This window comes from Xyrauchen texanus, chromosome 44, assembly GCF_025860055.1.
Source record: "Xyrauchen texanus isolate HMW12.3.18 chromosome 44, RBS_HiC_50CHRs, whole genome shotgun sequence".
NCBI lineage: Eukaryota > Metazoa > Chordata > Actinopteri > Cypriniformes > Catostomidae > Xyrauchen > Xyrauchen texanus.
The window spans coordinates 27,880,500-27,903,972 of record NC_068319.1 but is presented as its reverse complement, the minus strand read 5'-3'; the positions used below and the strand labels follow the sequence as shown (position 1 = coordinate 27,903,972).

At 37.9% G+C, this 23,473-nt stretch overlaps 1 protein-coding gene across 1 annotated transcript in view; it reads right to left on the bottom strand.

Annotated features, from left to right (window-relative positions):
- LOC127636772 (interleukin-11 receptor subunit alpha-like) overlaps positions 1 to 23,473 on the bottom strand; it is a 57,216-nt gene that overhangs the window by 18,656 nt on the left and 15,087 nt on the right. The window contains exons 2-7 of the mRNA XM_052117492.1: positions 15,392 to 15,488; positions 10,898 to 10,958; positions 9,974 to 10,125; positions 7,993 to 8,107; positions 2,178 to 2,341; positions 604 to 773 (exon numbers count right to left, since the gene is read on the bottom strand). Coding sequence (XP_051973452.1) covers positions 604 to 773; positions 2,178 to 2,341; positions 7,993 to 8,107; positions 9,974 to 10,125; positions 10,898 to 10,958; positions 15,392 to 15,488 — 759 coding nt within the window. The remainder of the gene's footprint in view (positions 1 to 603; positions 774 to 2,177; positions 2,342 to 7,992; positions 8,108 to 9,973; positions 10,126 to 10,897; positions 10,959 to 15,391; positions 15,489 to 23,473) is intronic.

Below are 23,473 nucleotides of genomic sequence, written 5' to 3'. Positions count from 1 at the left end.
CACAACGGGCTGCAAACTCACACACACACACAAACACACACCCATACGCGCACACACAGATCTGGAGACATACAGCCAACATCTGGTTGTTTGATGAAAGGCCAAGCAGCCTGGCGAAAAGAGATAAGATCAGCTCATGTAGGGAAAACTGCAGAGCTCTGAGATAGGAAAGCAGTGTGTGTGTGCAGAACTGTTTATTGAAGACTCATAAAGTGAGGGTATATGAATCTTTATATCTCACAGAGATAAAAGGAAGGAGGGCTTATTATGGTGACATTGTGTGATGTGTTGTAAACAATTAATTTGGATAGTACATGAAAATGTTTTTGGAACATATAAGGTATAATATCTTGGATATGGTTAGTGATAGTGTTAGCACAATGACCATACATTTCGATCCTTCACTTCACCTGCGCTTGGGGGTGGGGGGGTGGGGGGGGTTCATATACCATCGATGAACTCACCTCTGTCTTTATAGGTTTACACATTATCGTTAAAAATCAATTTGCTATGCAGAAAATAAATGGGATTTTTACTTCTGGACCAAGACTGTTGCACTCTATAACCAGTCATTGATATTCATTTTTTGTAGAATGTTCTTACCATTGACCAGAAGTTGGAACCGATTGGCCGGTATCGCAGTGAGAATGTTATAGGAAAGGCCCCCATGATTTCATTAGGCCAGGACGCAGGAAATCTCCACTGCACCAGTAACTGGGTGGGCTGACCCTCCACCTGCTGAACTATAATGCCCTCTGGAGGATCTGGTTTCACTAAAACCACAGAATAAGGGATATAAAAGTTCATTATGTGAAGAAAAACAAAAGAAAAAAATCATCATGAATCCAAATGGTAAGAAAATTTTCTCACAAACAACTGAATTTCCCATTAAAGTTTCCAAAATTTGAAAATCAACTTACAACCCAACATATACACTCACCTAAAGGATTATTAGGAACACCATACTGTGTTTGACCCCCTTTCGCCTTCAGAACTGCCTTAATTCTACGTGGCATTGATTCAACAAGGTGCTGAAAGCATTCTTTAGAAATGTTGGCCCATATTGATAGGATAGCATCTTGCAGTTGATGGAGATTTGTGGGATGCACATCCAGGGCACGAAGCTCCCGTTCCACCACATCCCAAAGATGCTCTATTGGGTTGAGATCTGGTGACTGTGGGGGCCATTTTAGTACAGTGACAACTCATTGTCATGTTCAAGAAACCAATTTGAAATGATTCGAGCTTTGTGACATGGTGCATTATCCTGCTGGAAGTAGCCATCAGAGGATGGGTACATGGTGGCCATAAAGGGATGGACATGGTCAGAAACAATGCTCAGGTAGGCCGTGGCATTTAAGCGATGCCCAATTGGCACTAAGGGGCCTAAAGTGTGCCAAGAAAACATCCCCCACACCATTACACCACCACCACCAGCCTGCACAGTGGTAACAAGGCATGATGGATCCATGTTCTCATTCTGTTTATGCCAAATTCTGACTCTACCATCTGAATGTCTCAACAGAAATCGAGACTCATCAGACCAGGCAACATTTTTCCAGTCTTCAACTGTCCAATTTTGGTGAGCTCTTGCAAATTGTAGCGGAGATGAGTGGTACCAGGTGGGGTCTTCTGCTGTTGTAGCCCATCCGCCTCAAGGTTGTGCGTGTTGTGGCTTCACAAATGCTTTGCTGCATACCTCGGTTGTAACGAGTGGTTATTTCAGGCAAAGTTGCTCTTCTATCAGCTTGAATCAGTCGGCCCATTCTCCTCTGACCTCTAGCATCAACAAGGCATTTTCGCCCACAGGACTGCCGCATACTGGATGTTTTTCCCTTTTCACACCATTCTTTGTAAACCCTAGAAATGGTTGTGTGTGAAAATCCCAGTAACTGAGCAGATTGTGAAATACACAGACCGGCCCGTCTGGCATCAACAACCATGCCACGCTCAAAATTGCTTAAATCACATTTCTTTCCCATTCTGACATTCAGTTTGGAGTTCAGGAGATTGTCTTGACCAGGACCACACCCCTAAATGCATTGAAGCAACTGCCATGTGATTGGTTGATTAGATAATTGCATTAATGAGAAATTGAACAGGTGTTCCTAATAAACCTTTAGGTGAGTGTATTTTAGAAGTGAATGGAATAATGAGTTCTAGGCATGTAAACGTACAGAGTTCATGAACATCTACTTTTAGGATGGTGGAGATGGATCCCAGTGGGTTGATTTCTGTGATGTTCACCAGGAAGTTTGAGTTCCAGATTTGAGGGTTGGTAATGGTGCATTCATTCAACCCAATATTCTCCTGCTCGCAAGGTTCAACTTCGCCTCTAACACTGAACACAACAGCAGCAGAAATAAATAATGATTTAATATCTAAATATGAACTCGCATACTTTTCAACAATGACATTACTATACAGTAAAGGCAATTTCTTGTTGTGATGAAGATTTTGAATAAAAACAATGGATTCCATTGAAGCCATTTACACCTGTAGTGAACATTAATGCACTGAGTCTTTTTTACTCGTCTGGCAATGAAATGACCTGGCCTATATAATATGAGCTTTAGATCACGTGTCAGGAGATTCAACAGTAAAACACCGAAAGCAGTGTTGACAAATGACATTAAACTCTGCAGTAACTGGAGATAGTGGTGGGATTTTTATTCACCCCATTGACTCCCAGTGAAGTCTTTTGAATCCATTCACAAAACGTTTTGTTCAGATTCGTACATTGACCAATTTTGCAAATTACATGTAAATGCCTACAAATTAACTATTTTGTTTTAACATTTTGAATGAGAAATTGCATTGAACCAGTAGGACAGAGTCATTCACAACTGGAACAAGTCTAATTATCCTTTATTAAACTTTGCATGTCTACCATTCAACAAAGAGACTTCAGCACTGCAGTTTTTAAGCATCATAAGCATTTCCCCACAAATGACAACAAAGCATACTGTATCATATTGTGAAGGGTCAGCAGATCCTTGTTCATAAAAGAGATGACTGATTCATTAATTTTGTGTGTGAACGAATGTATCAGTAAATTCTGTTCGTTCATGAACGCGTTGTCTCATCACATTCAGACTTAAATGACCAGTGAAGGGTCATTACCGATGATACGCTCATTCACAGCAACCACTCGAATATATTTGGCACGCACAATTCTTTAAAAGCAGGACAAAGCAACACAAATGTAATCTGCTTGTCTACAAATATATGAAGACACTTTATAAATAGAGTTTAAGCACATTACCATTTTCGCCACAAATGATAAGAAAGCAGGTCTTATTTTTCCTATATTTTGTCAAATGCTGGGCTTCACTTTTACCAAGAAAGAAAAAGCTCAAGAAATGCCTAAATATATTACACTGCACCAAAGCACAACATTTCCACACTTAATTCAAGTAAATTTTTACAGTACATCTTTAGTCATTTTTACACATTAATAAATTGGAGATTATGTTTTTTGCATACCCATAAACCCGTCTTATGCAATTGATGAACTGAACAAACATGCCTCCTCCATTTAGGCTAGCTAGAGATCTCGGTTGTCTGTATTACTGTGTGTTTACTATTGAACTTTTCAATTGTTCTCCTCATCCGTGTTGCGCCACTTACTGTACAGGACTAAAATTGCTTGTCGATTAGCGGCACCTATTGTAAAGGTGTGGGTGTGCTGTTGGTCTGCAAATTTCTGGATTCTCAGTGGGATCGCGCCCTCTTGGAATTAAAATAGACATGTTCCGACCTCTCCAGGCTACAGGCGAACCAGTGCACAGAACACCTCTGGAAGCCCGCCTTCCCTTCCCAATGACGCTGTCACTTCATCTCAACTTCTGCCCGCATCAAACCCATGGGGAGTAAACCATCAGCAAACCCAGATCTTCATCCATATCTCATTCAATTAGGAGATCTCCCTCAATTGAGCCGCCGCATCCACCTCAATATGAATGCACGACATGACACGGAAGGAGTGCGCTCCTCGCCATGTCTTTCAAAATCATCGGCCAGGCAGCAGCTGATTTTAATAAGAAATAAGCTAAATTCTTAATCATATCCATTAAATGCATTCTTCTATACCTATGCTGTCTGTTCATCATAACACATCTGCATCAATATCAAAAGCCATTATTTCATGTCAACAGCACATTCACCCTCATAGTAACAGCAGGCAATCCCTCATTCACAGGGTGATCACATGGGGGTAACTCGGTCAAGGTTCACTCGCATGTCATTCACCGTGTTGCATGCCAGAGTGTTCCCCATCAGGGAATTAAGATCATTATTCGGGCCTGTCATTATGTACAGTGCTCATTGTATGGAGTCTCATCACTCCATTCAGTAAGATATCCCTGTTTTGTTGGTCGCTCTTCGCTCTAAACCACGTAGCGGGCTAATTCCAATACAAGGTATCATCCCTATGCCCTACTTACTACGAAAGACTCATGATGTGGGGACTCTGAAGGGAGCATGGCATCACAGTTTAAATGTAGCCTTCACTAAAGTTTTATATATTAATGCCACTTGGAAAATGCAGCGTTTTCTTACTCTATACATCTTCTACAACGATCTCATTGGAAGCACCACTGTCATGGCACGCTTCTGACACATAATGGTAGGCTTCGCACTGCATTCCCTTATTCATCAGATAATTTAATTGCCAGCGTAATGCATTTTGCGCCTTATATGATCAGGTCATCAGGGAGTGATTCCTGTTTTCACGGCATATTTTTTTATTAATTTTTATTACTCATTCAGGCATTATTTAAGTGCAGATATTTGCATCATATGAGTCTTCATAAATCATTCACTTTCATCTCTGTTCGGACCATGTTTCAATCTATGGGAATCTACAAGCATAGGGGCTTTATCAGTGTTCCAAATTTCAAAGCTCATGAGTTTAACATGTCAGCCTACTTAATACATTACATTTTATTTAAGTATCAACGCATTTCAGTATGATGCTGTTCACTTTTAATGCGCCATGGTCGAGGACATTACATTTAGTAGCAGGTAAGTACGTTTGGCAATCACTGGATAAAACCTGTGCTGAATCAAAGCTCATTATTTTCTATCTTGCTACTGATAATTTCTGTTCCTGCTGGTAAGTCATAGCTCCGTCCTATGCTTTTATGTTATTTCTTCAACTATGTTGCCAAATGCTTGATATGAGCGTGAAGCGATCGTCTGAGCGGGGGGATGAGCGCATCACTGTTCTGCAACTGCTTTCGGGTCCTTGAATAATGTATAACGTGCGAGTAAGGGCAGCCGGTGGGCTTTCTGGTGCCCTCTTAGGGTAAGATGGTGGCCCCCTAGGGAGATGATGCCCTACGCAGACTGCGTAGTCTGCTTATAGGGAGCGACGGTTCTGAGGCCAGCTCCACTTCATCCGCATCCTCGAAATCACCCCATCGTCATTGGCAGTGTATTATGGGGTCCCCCACTGGCATGCAAACGTATCGTCATTTTTGAGACTCCTAAACGTACCACCTGGGAAGCTGTTGAAGCATATAACCTCCAGCTAATCCTCCATCCCCATATTTGGAAAACTAGTTCACAATTCACATTTGATCCCTCAAATATTGCAGCCCCTCCCCTAGTCTCGATGCACACTATCATAAATGGTGCGACCACATCGGCTGCTCATCAAAGACTACCAGAACCCACAGTCAGATGCTCGGGAGCCGGTCTTCCTCATCCTCCAGAAATATAATTGACCAAACCCTCAAACATTACGGAAGCTCAAGCCTCCTCAGCCATAAGTTTTCATACCTATCTGGTAGCGGTCGGGGGCCTCACTGCCCATCCACATCTTCCACTCACTTATCAAATTTAAGCCCCCTATTGTCCTGCCAAGGACGCAGCATAACCACATTCACCCTACTCACCAAGGCTTTCACAATCCCAGCATGGCTTTCCTTTGCATAGGTACTGCACAAGCCTAGCTCGCCCTCTAAAGTAGGCTCATAACCAACATGGGATATCTTTCAATGAAGGGTATTGCACAACAACATCGCCATTATCGTATGGCTGTACGCATTCTGTTCGCCTTTTGGCAAAGATAACCATCAAACAATGCCTGCCCTTGTCAGAGGGGTCATAATCAAATGTTGTTTTCTTTCAATGAAAGGTATTGCACGCAACGTCGCCATTATCGTATGGCTTTACGCTGCATTGTTCATCTTTCGGCAAATATATCTCAAACAATGCTGCCCTCAAGGACAAAATCAAACAAAACAAAAAACTTCTCATAAAAGCATCCGTTAACGCAAGCACAGCTTTTCCTACTTCAATGGTATTGCACAACCATGCCAGGTACACAGAATTTCTAGATGTGTCAATTCTAGATCTTCACATCTCCTTTTTCTCTTCTCTAGATTGAATGCCAAACACAAGACCTGGTCCGTAACCTGACCGGATTTTCTCTTTTGGGGGTAGTATTTTATTTCTCTCTTTTGGGGTAGACTCCTCACCCCAGCCTCCTATCTCTGGAAGGATCTGATGGTTCCGAGTACAACAACTTCGGACTGCCAGATGGGGCTAATGACAAAGAGAGACATTACATTTCTGTTATATATTCATCAAATAAATGCAATCTAAAAATGTACTCAAATCTGCGAGTCTTCCTGATAGAACTAAGAAATATGAGAAAAAACCAATTTGATCATCACTACATTTTCAAAGCTTTAAATGGCCTAGCTCCTCAGTACTTAAGCAACCGTTTTATGCACTATAATCCATCACATTCACTACGATTGCAAAATTTAGGCTTGTCAACACTACCTAAAATATTGAAGTCCACAAAAGGAGGTAGATCCCTTATCCTATTTGGCTCCTAAACTATGGAATAGCCTTCCTAGCATTATACAGGACTCACTCTCTAGTCTAGACTTAAGACTCATCTCTTCATTCAGGCATACACCTAATTTATCCTTCAAGCCATAGTTATGCTGCATTAGTCAGGTCTGCCAGAAACACTTCTCATATTTTATAATTCTGCTTTAAAGTGAATAGCATCTACACTCATTTTATTCTATTTGTTTCATGTCTCATCCTCGGGATACATATTTCAAGGCAACCAGAGCCTGCCAGACCTAGCTCCGTTCCAGTCAAATTTCCCACTCTAGTACCTAAATAATTTAATTTATTGAATTGATGAAGCTGCTGCATCGGCTGCCTTTTCCGATAGTGATAACCATGCCTTTTCTTGAAATATTTCAAATGTATTCTCATATATTGCAACTTTAATACTGTAGTGCTACATAACTACTGTAATCTCAGAATGCTCAATGTTTTCATTATGCTACAACTTTATTGTCGTAATTTTGACTTTTTTCTCATATTATGACTTTAATCTTGTAAAGTCAATACTTTATTCTCAAATCTTTAGACTTTATTCTAGTAAAAACCCTATTATACCTCTATTCTCAACACATTACAGACTCAACACAACTTTATTCTTTAAATGTTATGATTTTAATCTTGGAAAGATAACACTTTAATCTCATGAAAGTATGACTTCTAATTTTTTTACTTTTTTACAATCTTTTTAACACACACACACACAAACACACACACACACACGTTGTGTTTCCATGTTTTATGGGGACTTTCCATAGACATAATGGTTTTTATACTGTACAAACTTTATATTCTATCCCCTAAACCTAACCCTACCCCTAAACCTAACCCTCGCAGAAAACTTTCTGCATTTTTACATTTTCAAAAAACATAATTTAGTATGATTTATAAGCTGTTTTCCTCATGGGGACCGACAAAATGTCCCCACAAGGTCAAACATTTCGGGTTTTACTATCCTTATGGGGACATTTGGTCCCCACAAAGTGATAAATACACGCTCACACACACACACACACACACACACACACACACACACACACACACACACACACACACACACACACACACACTCTGGTGGCCAAAAGTTTGGAATAACGTACAGATTTTGCTATTATGTACCTGTAAGAAGAGATATACAATGTGGGCAGGTGTGTTGTCTTAGTTTGTTCCCAGGAGCAGTAGATTTTTGTATGACTTGGCACACGACAAGTAACATTGACAAAATGAGGCAGATCTAAAAAAAGAAAACAATAATAAGACATTAGATAACCTCAGACAAAATACAGTACATCGACACACACAACCCAAACAACCAAAAGACAATGGAAATGTTTAGCTTATGCACTTCATTCAAGGGCATGAGGGTACTTGATATAATAGACTTAATTTATACACATATTAGATTCAGCAATCGCACCCTTCCTATCAGGAAATTGTGGATGTGTTGACTTCCTGTTAGAGGAAGTGACCGGAGTTAAACAGAAAGGGCTTACAACTGCACATTTACACATTTTTGTGACTCCCATTGCACAATGATCAAGCGCTTCCTTTTTATCTAGTAATTTCCTGCTTTCCAATAATCTGTCCTTGTAGAGGCTCCATTGAAGAAGCCTCAAGCAATTATGAGATGTTTACACTTAAGAGATGTGTGCTATAACATAGCACACTCAACTGGTGGGTCACAACCCAATAACGGGTCACAAAATGGACCCATAAAAAAATAAAAATACGACCCTGACAACATTAAACATGGATGTACTTGCAAATAGGATAAACATATTTTGTGCCGACCACAATGTTTTGTGAGATTAATTGCTGTCAAGAGCCTGAAACCATCGAAATTCAGAAAATGTTTAGAATACTAAATTGTCCATTTTCCTATTTAGTCTTTGTCATGTTTATAATTTTGCATATTGTTGAGGCTATGCAGTTTGTGGTAATAATAATATATTTCAATGTTTAATTTAAACCCCTAAAGCTCTGTTGCATATTTTGGCTGCTGCCTGCAGTTCTTCACACCTAAATTTAAAGGTTCACATTACACACATACATTGAATATACAGATCATAAATGGCACTCTAATGCAGCTGAACACTCAACATGCACTCGCACATAGGCATTCAGTCTATTTTGTGATCCCAAACACTTTCCCCACTGTTTCATTAAATATCTCGGCCTCTGAGTGGACTACAAACATAATCTATTTTGTTGTATGTTTTGTTTCTTTGGTAGTCAAAAATATATTTAGCCCATGATTTGTTTATAATGCTTTTCTGCTGGGTTGCATTTGTTGTTCTGGACATCTGAGGCATAACACTGGATTATTTACCAAAGCAAGCTCTCAGACAAATAGAAAATTGCTCATTTTGAAGAAAACAGCCTAAGGTAAGAGCTGATATAGATCTTGTGGCCACTTGGGGCTACAAACTCTAGAAGTAATGAATGAAGCAGACATAAAACATTTGTCTCTGTTGTCTTAAAGAGATCATATTTCACTTTGTGACTCTTTTTATAATCATTCGAACTTTGATGTGAAGTATGGCAACAAAGCAAATTACAGTCACGTTAGAATAAAAGCTTTCATTTAATATATGACTTGTAAATTTTTGTCCAATTTGAAAAAACGTTTATACTCATTGTCATGTTTCTACATAATTACCACAGGGTGGCGCTCATTAGCGAGTTTATAAGGGGAATTTTCGAAGTAGGTTAAATATCTTTGGTACTATGTTGGGTCGCTACTTGATGTCCAATGTCAAATTTGGGCCCTGAAGCAAAACCAGTTAAGTATCACTGTTCTGAGATGGAATTTCGTAATGAGTTATCAGTTAAAAGTGTATCACCGACCTGTTTTGATTATGTTGCTATGATACTTATTGTGTAAGCCTACAACACTTTAAAGATGACATCTTCAATCAAGACCAATTATCTTAAATGTTCACGCAATACTTCTAGCAGGTTTTCCTCATACATATTTTACGAGTGCTGTAACTGTCCGTAATTGTAACAAAGAAGAGAAGCTTCATTAAAAGCCTGAAACTGATCTGTCTTTGAGTCAAAAACAAAACAAGAGACTCTTGTATCACTGAAGTTGACTTACGGCCCAGGCGTAGTTTGACGGTCTGCAGTAAAGTCCCTTTTTCATCGTGGCAGCTATAGTTGCCCTCCATATAGTGTCTGGCGTTCAGGAGTGTAAGCGAGTCCTCGGAGATCTGTACTGAGCTTCCATTGAACCGCCATTCCACCAGAGGCCTGCCGACCCCATCCAAAACTCACAATCAATATTTCAGTCAAGAACATTCAACTTCTTCAATGCAAAACAGCTATAATTAAAGCAACACTTGATTCAGAAGTATGTGAACAACCCCTTCTAATCATCAGGTTTTCCAGTAATTCCAATGAAGAAAAATCTTAATGCTATGGCATACAATGGCATTCCAGAAAGCTGTGCGCTTATCTTTGCTGCATCAGTTTGGGAAGGGCCATTTTCTGTTCCAGATGACAATGCCCCTTTCCAGAAAGTGAGGCCCATAAAGAAATTATTCTTTAATTAAAAGTCTATAGTGAAAGAACTTGACTGGCCTGAACAAAGATCAAAGCTGAACCCCACTAAACACCTTTGGGATTTTTGAACCATATACATTTAACCAAATAGAGTATACATGCAACAAAACATCACTTTTCAATGCCAACTGGACTGAGTTGACTCCTGTATCGATTCATTAATTTGTCTTATTTTTGGAAGCCAGATTTTCTTGGATAGCATATTTATTGGCAAGTGATATATGATTTTCAATGAACCTTACACGAAACACAGACTTGCCAAAATCTGAGACTGGGGAATCAAACCTCTCTACACTCAGTAAATAGCCTCAATGTGTCCAAACCCTGTAAGGACTGGACTTGTGCCCCTACTGAGTCCAGTTAAGCACACTCATTTTCACATTAATTTTCCTTACAGGAAAGCTTAGCTCTGGAGTCCAATGGAGTTCAAGCAGAGCCTAATATAGACTGGAGTACGTACCCACTGTAAGAGCCTCTGCATGTGAGGTTGACCCTGGAGCCGAGTCTACCAAACTGGACATCTGAAACAGAAGGCAAGAGACATGTGAGCCATTCTATTTCAGTGCTCTTATCAGGCATTATCAAGTGATTATGTTCTCAACAAGCCAATAGCATTGGAATTTCGCAATCAGTGGTGTCACTTTTTTGTTTTGACAACTGTAAAGCTGTTACAGCAAGCGATTTTACTAGAATTGTACTTCATTCTCAAAACATACCCGATAAGAGAAAATACGCACTTCAAAATGCAAGCTAAAATGATCTCACCAGTGTTGGGGAGAAAATAAGTAAAAGTAGCCACATTACTAATGTTACTTTACTAATGTAATAACTTGCAGCATTGTTAGTAGCATGACAGTGATTCAGTTGACTTCAAATTACTGCAGTGATTCTAGTAACAAGCTACATTTTCAAACAAGTGGCAATGAGTGTAATAAAATGTCAAATCCTTATATTTATCACATTATATACAAATGCAGCTTTACAAGCTGACCTCTTTGTCACATGGCAAAAGCTGATCGATTTTAGCTAATTAGTTTGTCCAGTTCAAATAAATTATTCAATGATTTGTTTGTAGCATTGGGAAATCTTACAGATTTAAGCAAATCATTTCATTTGGATATACTGATTCAATGAATTGGTAAACTAACAAAAAAAGATTATCTTATTTAATCGTAGCATTGGAAAATCTTTAAAAGACTTTAGCAAATCAGTTTGTTCTGACATATTGCTTCTAGAATATAGTAGTGTTCACAAATGTCCCTGTGTGGCATTTTACGTTTTTTTTTGTTTAGAAAATCCATATTTAAATACTGCTATTTAGCACTATGTTTCAATCCAGTAACATAAATAGATTTCTGAGAGCTGGCTGAAATTGCCAGTACAGCACGTAAAGAAAAAAAAATGTGGTTGGTCACTTTACATGTCAATCAGACAGTCTAAGTGAAAGGTTCTTGGTAAGAATTATCTGGAAAATGGACCAGACTTTATGCCAATAGTCAAAAGTCTGGCAACACAAGACTATTTGTGTAGCTAACTACTTTTTAAAAGGGTAGATTGACTGTCTCTTAACTATTTTAAATTATGAGAAATTGTAGCTTGGCTTTCTACTGTTTTAAAGTAGCTTCCCCAACTCTGCATGTCACAGTACAAACAGCAATATATATTATAACCATTTATCATTATAATAGGCCCAATGGGATTCTATGGCAAAGAGACGCAAAATCAGGGTGTTTAAGTTCCTGTGCTTTTCTGCCTTGTCAGATTTCAGTATTTATATCAGGACAGAATAACAGGCATTTACTGCCAAATGTTAAACAAAGAGGGGCACACACACACACACACACACACACACACACACACACACACACACACACACACAGTCATATACATTGGGAGTGGCGCTCCTCCAGTGCCCAGGGTCTAACTGCACTCCAGAAATGGTCGTGCTCAATGTCTGCTTTCAGGAAATATTGGCAAAAGCATATTATTTGAAAACCCACCACATTTCTCAGATTTCTCCCTCTCCGGCTAGCAAAACTGCAGCCATAACACACACACACACACACGCACACACACATGCACACACGCACACACACCACACTGTACTTGCTTGCATTAATTGTACAATCAATATGCAGGGCTCAACATGAATTCTAAACAGAGATGTTTATTGTTCTACAAAAGAAGACCATGGCTACGTTCCTGGTTTGGATTAAAACAGCATTTTAAGCACAGTAAATCGTTTGGCTTTTTGGGGTAGTCCGTTAATGTGACACAAATTTGATAGAAAACGTGAGCAGTTAATTTGACATGCTTTGTCTAAACCAAGACATGCTACAGAGACTTTTGGGGAATTATATATGTTGGTCAGTGAACAACACAATGTAAACACTGGCAACAACAATATTGTTGACGTAAACATTTATTTTGCTTCCTAAAGTTCTAGAGCTCAAATAAAAGCGATCAAATACGAAATACGTTTGCGAACTTTATCTATGCTGTTGTTTTATCGCAAGCCCTTTTGACATTTAATCACATGCAGGATATGAATTAAAAAAATCTACAATTAGGCTATGTTCAGACCGCAGGCAAATCAGATCTTTTCTCAAATCAGATCTTTTCAGGCAGATTGTCCGCACTATTAATTGCAAGTGCTAAATCGGATTTGCGCATTCAGACATAACCGTACCCACGTGACGATGCTTTCAAAACAGATGCAGGAAAAATGGAGGTGCGTCATCTTGCTCTCCAAATAAGCGCAAAGTCCAGTCATGGTGCAGAACTTCTCTGTCGCACAAGAAAAACTGAGCAACGGAGGAGACGGGTAAATATTGTGATGTTCCGTGCTGCAGTCACCGAATTTTGACATAATCCTTGTATGTCGCTTTAAGAGTGATGCAAAAGACCATTTGAAATCAGATTTGAGCAGCCAGAGCCTCTGAAAAAATCAGATTTCAATCGCATTTGAATCCACCTCACGATGTGGTTTGAATCTGAGTCTGAAAAATCTTTTTCTGTCCAGATTATCAAAACTCATCTGGGTGCAATCTGGATATTAAAAACAAATCTGAACAAGGCCTTAAGCTGCGTTCACACTGCCAGCGACATGCAGCGTCAAAACAATCTCATCTCATTCAATTTCAATGAGAGCTGTCGACTTCCGGCAACACCAGCGACGGCGACCGTTGGAGACCGGATGTGGGCGTGTCCAGCGCCGCGACAAAGTTGAGAAATGTTTAACCATATGCAAATGAAGAGCGACTTTCAAGAGCGAAAGCCAATACGAGAGAAGACGATAGAGCTCACATGATCCTAATATTTTAATAATAATATTAATTGTAAAGAAACAGTGCTGTTTAGACTCTCCATACACACCACTAGCGACCTAACTGCCAGCCACTGGCGACATGCAGCGATAAAGTAGCTGGCAGTGTGAACGCAAGTTGAGATGTTCACTTTCAAATTTCAGATATCTATAATGTGATTATAATCTAAAATCTAAAAAACCTTTATAATGTAATATAACAAAGAAAAGCCTTTAACATCGTTAATTAATCTTCAATTCATCTAAAATCCTTTTCAGATTATCTGAAATTAACATTGTCACAATTCAAAACCATTGTCATGTCTAGGAAAAAGAACAGAGCTGATTTGTGTAGAAATTAAATAGGAGTATAGGAGTAAATGACAGATCATTGTGAAATTCTACTAGTCTAGTTACAGTTATCAAAAGTTATGTACGATACAATTTTTGATATCAATTTGATATTTTTACTTATGCAAACGTAATAACTGATGTATCTATTTAATTTCATTTTTAGATATCTATAATTTATTTCCTGTGCATGATTAAATGTTGAAAGGGCTTGATAGTTGTTAATTTTGTCATAGCAAAAAGTGCAAACTTAGTAATCAGTAAATCTTATAATGTATAATTATACTATAAAACTACTGCACATAACAAGATGTTACTTTTCGCAGAAGCAAAGATGGCAATATTCACTGCAAATTAAAAGTAATTTAAAACAACATATAAACAAGAAACAAATGTTATTAGCTAAACAGGATATTTAACCCTTTATGAGCACAAACCATGAAAATGACATAACTGAACTGAAATGGTTGTATTTACTGGACCCTTTGGAGTTTGATACTACAACACAGTTGTAGTATCTTTTGAAAGAAGACACTTTGGGCTTTATTTCCCAAGTTTCAGTATTAATATATGTTGTTATTTTTTAGTTAGAGAAGCTGAAGTTTATAGTAATGGAAATATTTTGTGCTGAACATGTTTTTATAATCTAAAAGAACAATAATAAATATGCCAAGACAACCCAGAAATACAATGTTCTCAAAGCCACAAGTCTAAAGAAGTTATGTTTCAAATTTGAAGATGATCTAACAAAAACTAAGGTTCCTGCAGCTTTAATCTCTGTAAAATCGCTGGTGGGAGTACAGAGTAAAATTAAGGCTCCGCCCTTTCAAGACGACACAAAATCTGACTGCACTGCTCGGCTATTATGAATAAAACTACGCCCCATTTGGAGAACGCTTGTCATGGACAACTGACCCAAGTGTGGCGAACTGGATTCATCTGGCAATCGTGTTTTCATAACAAAGGTATGAAGTCCTGTTTTGATTTGTTCTCATGGCACAAATAACTAAATGGATGTTTCTGGAGCATTGCTATCGTGAAACAGAGATCGGATATCAATGTTCAACCCTTAGACCTTTGAAAAGATGTATAATTTGTTAACATTAATTACATTTATAGATGGTAAATTATATATTAAATGTAAGCAGAGTGACGTCACTACTGCGTGCGGGGGGATTGTGTATCAACAGGTTAAACAAACAAATTAAAATTACTCTGTGTTACTGAGGACAAATATTCAAACAAATGATTCATATTGTAATTTTTCAACTTTCGCAACAATCATTTTAAACAGTGTACCTTCATCGGTCCATATCTCTGACTTGATGCAGACAGAGGAGAGAAAGATAATTCCAAAGACTAGTTGACTGGCAGGGCAGGACACTAAACCAGGCATCTGTAAGCACAAACAAAACAAAAATAACAGTTTAGATAAGTGATTCTAGATTGGTGGGTTGTGACGCGAAAATGGGTCGCAACTATGTTCTGATAGTAGTGCTGGGAACTGATTCGATTCAGCTTTCAATCAATCTGTCATCAATCATGTAAATAATTTGGAATATTGTTGTTGAATATAAATTAATGTCTTATAAAGCGATATGAGCACTTTTGGTGTGAAAAAATATAAATATTTAAGCACTTTTTAACAACAAATCATCGCGTCTGGTAAGCGGCAGTTTGTGCGTTCACGAGAGGGCTGAGGTCACACAGTCTTTCTTGTGACGTATTAGCATTGGCATGTTCATGGGCAATTAAAACAATATTTCTTTTGATTAAGTACATTTACTTTGACATTTAAGGGCAAACTGTGCTTTGTCCTACAATAATAATAATAAAAAACATTACTGATGTCTGCTATCTGAAATACGGTCTTGAAGAGCCTTGTATAAACACACTGTAAACATCGTCTGAGATCTGCCTGCAGGATACAATTTTGTTTTATGACAAACTGACGCTTCTGTAGCCTGAGGCACAGTGAGGTGAATGCAGGAAATATCTTTACATTCCTACAGTTGAAGTCAACAAACCTCACAGCAAGACTCGAGAGGGTTTCATTAATTAATTCATCCATGACAAGGAAGTATTCCCAAATGAAAGTGAAATTTTGGTCCATCTGTAAACAACTAAGTCACCAGAGTAAACTGAGGAAATTAGGCTTAGAAACTTTAAACGATGAATGGTTTTTTATAAAGTTACAGCACAAGCTATAAAAATCACTATAAATGATACACAAAATTATTATTTTGACTTAGGACATCACATTCCCAAATGTGAAGGTCTACTTTGGATAGAGCTCTAAAAAGAACAAACATTTGTTGATAAAACGATATACAGCAACCTGAAACCCATTGAGCTGATGACTCACATTGTAATATATTATCCACTGTCCGTTTGGCCATAGGACGTGTTCAAACCACAGTGTACCAGGACACCACCACATGCAGGTGATATCCACAGAAGCAAAACAAACCAACAAAAGACAACTTCTAACAGCTGGGGCGTGAGAACCAGGGACCGAAAATAACCCCTTTTCTGCTATGTATACTATTTTTGTCTAGTAAAGTAGTTGATGCTTTTATAAGTGACTAACAGTACATTTCAGGTACAGTTCAGGAGTAACCTGAGGTTTAAGACAACATAAATGGTGTTCACAACACATTTTACTTCTATAATATGAAGGAGGATTTCAATGACAAAAAACAATGTATTAGGCATATGTAAAACACATAGAACATAGAACAAAAGTTTACATCAGTGGTTCTAAACTGGTGAGTCATGACCCAAAAATAGGTTGCATTTCTGTTCTGATAGGGTCACAGAGAGCAGTGAAAAAGTAATAAAATGAAACCAACTATTTAATCATTCATAAGATGATAAAATAAAAAAGGACAACAAGGATGATCAAGTGTTTGGTATCATTGAAAAGAAAACTCTCAGCCTAAGAACTGCTGTAAAATAAAAAATAAAAACTTTTAAAATGTACTTTTTTCCTTATTTTTCTAATTTGACATAATGTCTCTGGGTGTAAACAAGGTGGCTCCAAAAATGCTTTTGTTTTGTTCCCAATCATGTCAACTTTAACTGAGTAAAATTTAGTGTTGACTCAACCATGCAATCAAAAGTTATAGCATTACAAATATAATTTATCCTAGTGTACAACATGTTATCCTAGTGTCCAAGAAGCCTCTCCAAACAAATAAAAACATATTAATTGAACAAAATAACTAATTTCACATGCAAAAACAACAATGACTAAATGTTTGCATAGCATGCAGACATGATTTTAGCAATGAGATTTCACAGAATGGGTTTCATTCTGTGTCATTTGAGTCATCATTGAGTCTGTGCGATGTACTTGGCACCATCTCCTGGTGGCCATATGTAACAGTGACCAATCACATGTCTCTGCCCAAATGTGGATGATTTCTGCACTGATCTGAACCCAATTCGATTGGTTTAGCATTCCATGACGCTGCATCATTTCCGATGACGTCATCTGATCCAGGAAAGCTTACAATGTTTTCAGCCAAATTTCAAGATACCAGATAATGAGATGCTGTGTGCACATTGTGCTTTGTGTCAATTATCTAATGATCTATGCATCCGATTATCCTCTAATTAACGTCTGTGAAATTATAATAAGTACAATTATGTTCTGTTTATTTTGTGAAGTTATGCGCTATTAAGCAACACCTGTTTACATGAAACATACATTTCAAAACACATACTTAACTATTACGCACTATGCTTTTGTCTGTGAGTAAAATATATAGGCTGGTTGTATTCTACTCTTTGAGAGCTTTCCAACAACATATCACACATATGCAATAATATGTACAGTGTAATATTTTCATATATTATCAAAAGTAGATCTTCTAAGCTTTCAAACGATACCAAATTTGTGTTGGTCAAGACTATAGTTCTTAATATTTATCAATTGTTTTTTCTCACGGGCTCACTGGAGGGAAGGGAATAATAATTTTTGAGTTTATGCGAGGAGTTTCGTTGCAAATGTGTTCATGCGTCAACTAGCATTGTTTTTAGCATTAAACAAGACCAGTTCTTACGTGAACATATGAGCCACTTTGAATGACCCTGTCCCATTGTGCTCATGAACGTGCAACAGGTTTGGAACAAGATCAAGGAAAAAATGGTCATGAATCAACCCTTGTGAAGTTTAAACCAACAGCCATTCGGTTATTCTACCTCAGTTGAGTTGCATTATGTTAATTCCAAAACAAATTTAAAAACAACAATTAAGATAATTTTTTTTCCCAAACCTTCTCTACAAAACTCTATGGAGAATCTCCTGAAGCATTTTAGTATATTTAAATCACCTATTACAATGACGAGTTGGGAATACTCAGCAGTTTGTCAACATTCTTGGGAACCTCAACCAGTAACTGAGTTTTTACAAAAGATTATGTATAATATTGCCGGGAGAAGCATATTTTTGCCAAAACGACACATATAATTACCAGTTTATCAATTTTCCACAGTATTTGTTTTTCTGGGGGGGAAAAAAATGTCTAAAACTAACAGAATGGTGAAAAACACCATTAATTTCCATGTGGTTTAGACATCATTATTTTCGGACAACTTTTGGGAATTGGTAATATGAGAATTTTTCTCACTCCATCAGAATATGTCTGAAGAGCTTGACTTCTCAAAACCACATATTGGAGTAGTAACACATTTTTACAGCAAAAGTTATAAAGCCTCACTATTAGTCTGAAAACGTCTAATAATCCTTTAAAAGTCACAATACTAATTTTACAGACACCAATGTGCGACATATGTATCCCCAGCCAGTAGTGGCCAGCTCTTACTTGATGTAGTTTGTTATCTGGATGACCTCCATATTCTCCACTCTCAAGAGACTGTCAAATTCATCAGAGAGGTGCAGGTCTCACATTCCATAAAGACCTTCTGCATGTTATCAACCAGCATCTACAAGAGTAACGGTCTCATTTTCACTAATTTGGAAGTCAGCTTTATCAGTATATAAGGGCCAGGCCTAGTGCACTTAAAAAAAAATGCAATCTTTTTGATTATAATAAAATTATTTGAACGTAAAGACCCAGAGATTACAAAATCATATGCTTGTTTCATTGAGACGTTTCGTTCGATACAGATATCACAACCCGATCTCATGAAAAGTCATACATAATTCACGAGGTGGCTATTTCATGTGATGTCGTACGATTTTGTTCGCATAAACTCGATTTGTACGATTTGACCACGTGCACATTCCCGGATGTCTAATGTGGAAGTAAGCGCGATTTTCGCGCATGAGGCGTTAAGGACATGCTCATTAATATTATGCCCTTGCCAGGGCTGCACTGGGAAGAGAAATCGCCTGGGATTTTACATAGCAACTGGCCCAAAAGTTGATGAGTGGGGCAGGGTGTTGTTCGCTGTCCTATTCTACATAACGCAGCGCAATTTTATGGTCCGTTCTGCATAACGTGGCGGTTAATTTTAGCTGATAAAATTATTATTTTTAGATGTCTATATTTAGATGATAAAGCAATATTAGACAAAGATTGGGCTTTAGGCACAAGGCTGCAGGTGATTATAACTGGTTAATATCAATGTAATAAAAGTTGCTGTAATGATAGTAAACAACAATAGATTTTTTTTAAAAGCGTTACCATTGGGATATGTCAAGATGGTCCTCATCCTGCATGTCCATTCAGGTCTGACTTCAATCTGGAATGCACAATCCTATTAATTCCCAATGGATAAAGTCCCACCCAATATCCAGTAATGGCTAGGGCAGCATGATTATAACAAAAATTATAATTGTTAATTATTTCCTTTGATATTGTAATTGTGATACATTTTGATTAGTCAAATAAAAAAAAAAAAAAGAATTTCAATTAAAATTCTCAGTTTGCAGCGAATGTGTAGGCAATGATTTATGAAACTGAATTGGACACAAAGATGACATTCCTACGAACTTGACGCGTTTTAAAGTAGATTTTTTAAATATTTCAATTTTTTTTCCACAACGGACAGCCTTATTTGTCAGTGATCCATATTGCCATTCTTTGTTTATTTTGTATAAATACTGTATGAAGATGTCTAAAATGGGTTTATGCATCTAGATACTGCATGACTTGTTTCCCCATAGTTATTCATATTGTATTGTAGATAGGGATCTTTCCAATATAGCAGTATTTCTTCTCCCACAATTTTTTTAACCTCTTACAAAGTGGATGCACCTGCGGTTTCTTGCGACAGAGCCAAGAGGGGCAAAGTTATAATTCCGGCTTCATCAACCCCCACCCAACGGAATGCTCCAACTTTATTTTAACCGCAAAAATGTCTCTCCACACAAGCCCTTTCTACCTTCAACATGTGAAACCACAGTGCAAAAAAACTAGGGCTAAATGTTGACCATAGGCCAGTTGTAAATTATATATCAGGGGAAAATATCTTTATATTTTATTTAGTGTGGTGTATATAGCCGTTTGGCTAGCTCGAACACTCCAGAACGACGGAGCATCTGGTAAAGATAAACATAGAGCAGTTAATCCATGTTAAAAACAGCCCCTCTTTACATAACACCCTTGAATGTTTCCCAACAATATGAGCTATAGAGCTCACAGACATTTAATTGCCTTTGAATGGAAGACACACACACACACACACACACACACACACACACACACACACACACACACACACAGTACATTACAATATTAATATTTTAAAACTAGTGACAAATTTACAGTAGTGACATAAATCATACATGTTTAGCACTTGGCACATATTTACTTTTATTTTTAACAATACATTTGCACTGCAATTTTCATTACAAGACACCATAGTGGTACCAAATGTTCCTAAGATGAGCGTATATGAAAATTTGATGGCTTTGGAGGACTTTTCTGACCACATGTTTTTATATTTGAATATTAAACGCCAAAACACACATAACTGCGGCACATATGCCAACCAGATGTTGAGTTTGCATATTCAAGTATAAGTAAAAATGAAAAATGATGACCGTAATGCATGGGCAAAAGTTAGGATTAATGGGAACTATAAGGTTCTGGAACACAAACACACGTGCACGGTAACCTTCCAAAACAATGACTAATTACAGAGCCCTCATGTCAGGGCTACAGACAAAAAAAAAAACTCATGTAGGATCCATTGGCTCCTAAAAGACAAAAAATAGGCACCAAAATTTTATGAAGTGCCAAATAATAAAACTTTATGCTTTCAAACACTTACTTTTTGTCTTACTGTCATCTGACCTCCTTTTTCAGCATCTGATTCTTTACAATGTCCAGGAAACTGATTTTCAATCATCAATGTTTACCACCAACAGTGGGAACCAAAACGCTTTTCCAACTCGAGAACAATATACAGTCATAAAGAAGTGTTCTTTACTCAGACTCTGAGCCAGAGTTACTGACTATTATTATTATGTCAGTGTCAGTTGGCCATCCAGTGTAAGTTTGGCCTTTTCCTATTTTTTGCAGTAAGCCAGCATTTCACACATGGTTCAGGATCAAACTGTTGAAAGCAATGGGCCCTCTGTGCTGATCCCGATTAAATCATCCAAGGTTGAGACATGGAGTGAATTGCAGACTTTGGACTTTATTCGGTTTTCGGCTGAAAAGCCACATTCACACTGTGCCACTGAAATTGGTAGAACAAGCATTATATCAACTAAATGCAAAATGTTCTTGAAATCTGAGCAGTAAGGCTCTTTTGTCAATAAGACTTCCCACAAACTGCTATAGGACTTGTCAGCAAACTGTCCTTTAATCAGAGTTTTCAGCAATCTCCATTCTGTCTGTACAGCATTTAAGTCACACTCATTCTTCAGCAAGAGGTCTTAATACCATTTTAACAGTAACTACATTTCCATCCAAGGATGTTTCGCGAAAAAAGTTTTAGCGCATTAAAATAAAGCTGATGGAAACACACATTCTATCAGGAAGACTTGTAGACTTGAGTGAGATTTAAGATGCCATTTATTTGAAGAATATAAAACTTAACCAAATAATGTCTCTCTTTGGCATCTCTGGCGGTCCGAAGAAGTTGTACTCGGAACCGTCATATCCTGCCGGAGATAGGAGGCAGGGGTGAAGAGCCTACCCCCGTGCAGGACGGGACTCAACTGGTGGTGGTGGGGTGGTGGAGGTTGCACACTGAAACAGCAATGTGATTGATTGTAAGCAGACTTATAAAGCAATGGCTTACATGTGATTGGCTGGGAATTACCCAGCTAATGGTGCGATGATGTACAGCTGCTAGTCTTCCCTCTACGCTGCACTTACATTTATCGCTATAACATCAGAAATGTCAACATAATATTCTTTAGTTTAACTCAAGCGCATAAACTCTATGTCGATACATCAAATGTCGTGAAAACATTTTTTGGAAACACTTTTTAGCGATAAAATTGGCATTAACGCAAACATGTAGTGTCACATGAAAGAGATTGCCCCAATCCTTAGCCTGTGTTAATCATGACGACAGTATTGAAAGCCAATTTATTGTACGTGATTATGGATTGATCTTTACGGCATATAGAGCCAATCTGCAAACCTGACACTTCCAGGAGTGCCAACACAAACATCTGTTTTACCAAAACTTCGGAGGAACAAAATTAGGGACATCTGGGAGGCAAATTAGCGATAAACACACATTTCTGAATGGAAACAGCTTCAGGGCAGATTTCTTTTGTGATATACTAAAACCTATGCGACAAAGTGTTTTTTCAGGCATGACGTCATCACGCACACCCTTTTTATCGATAAAAGGCCATTTGAATGGAAACGGGGAGAAGGCGGAAAATGAATTTTCACTTTGTCGATAACAAAATAGCGCGAATGGTGGTTGGAAACTAGGCTAGTATGTCAATCTAATTTTCTCTAAAAGTGGTAACATAATCAGGCCATGAATAATGAACAAAGACTGAGAAGCATCGAATTATCTCTTTCCCCTTTGTACTTGCTATATGTTTTCTCTCATCATTTCAAATAGCCTTTCAAGTTCCTTAACTACAATGTCTACAGTTTTTTCAATGTGGTGTTGTAGTTCATCTTTGAAGTTTGAAAGACTAGAGCACTTAAGTTGATTGTTTTGAAATGTTATGACCGTGTAGTCAGTAACTGCTGTCTTTTGCTCTCTTTTAGTTACTTGTCTCTCTGTCTCTTTATCTCTCTGTGCTGTAACCACATTTTCATGTTGAGCAGTTGAATACAGTCTTGTGTGGTGGATAAACTCCTCCAATTTTACATTTCTCAGTGGTTTATCCTTCATGATAGCTGCCACAGCATGAAGAATGAGAGAGTTCTTATGGAGCACAACACTCAACTGCGAGAGTTCTGCAAACAGGTCTTGTAGAAAGTGACA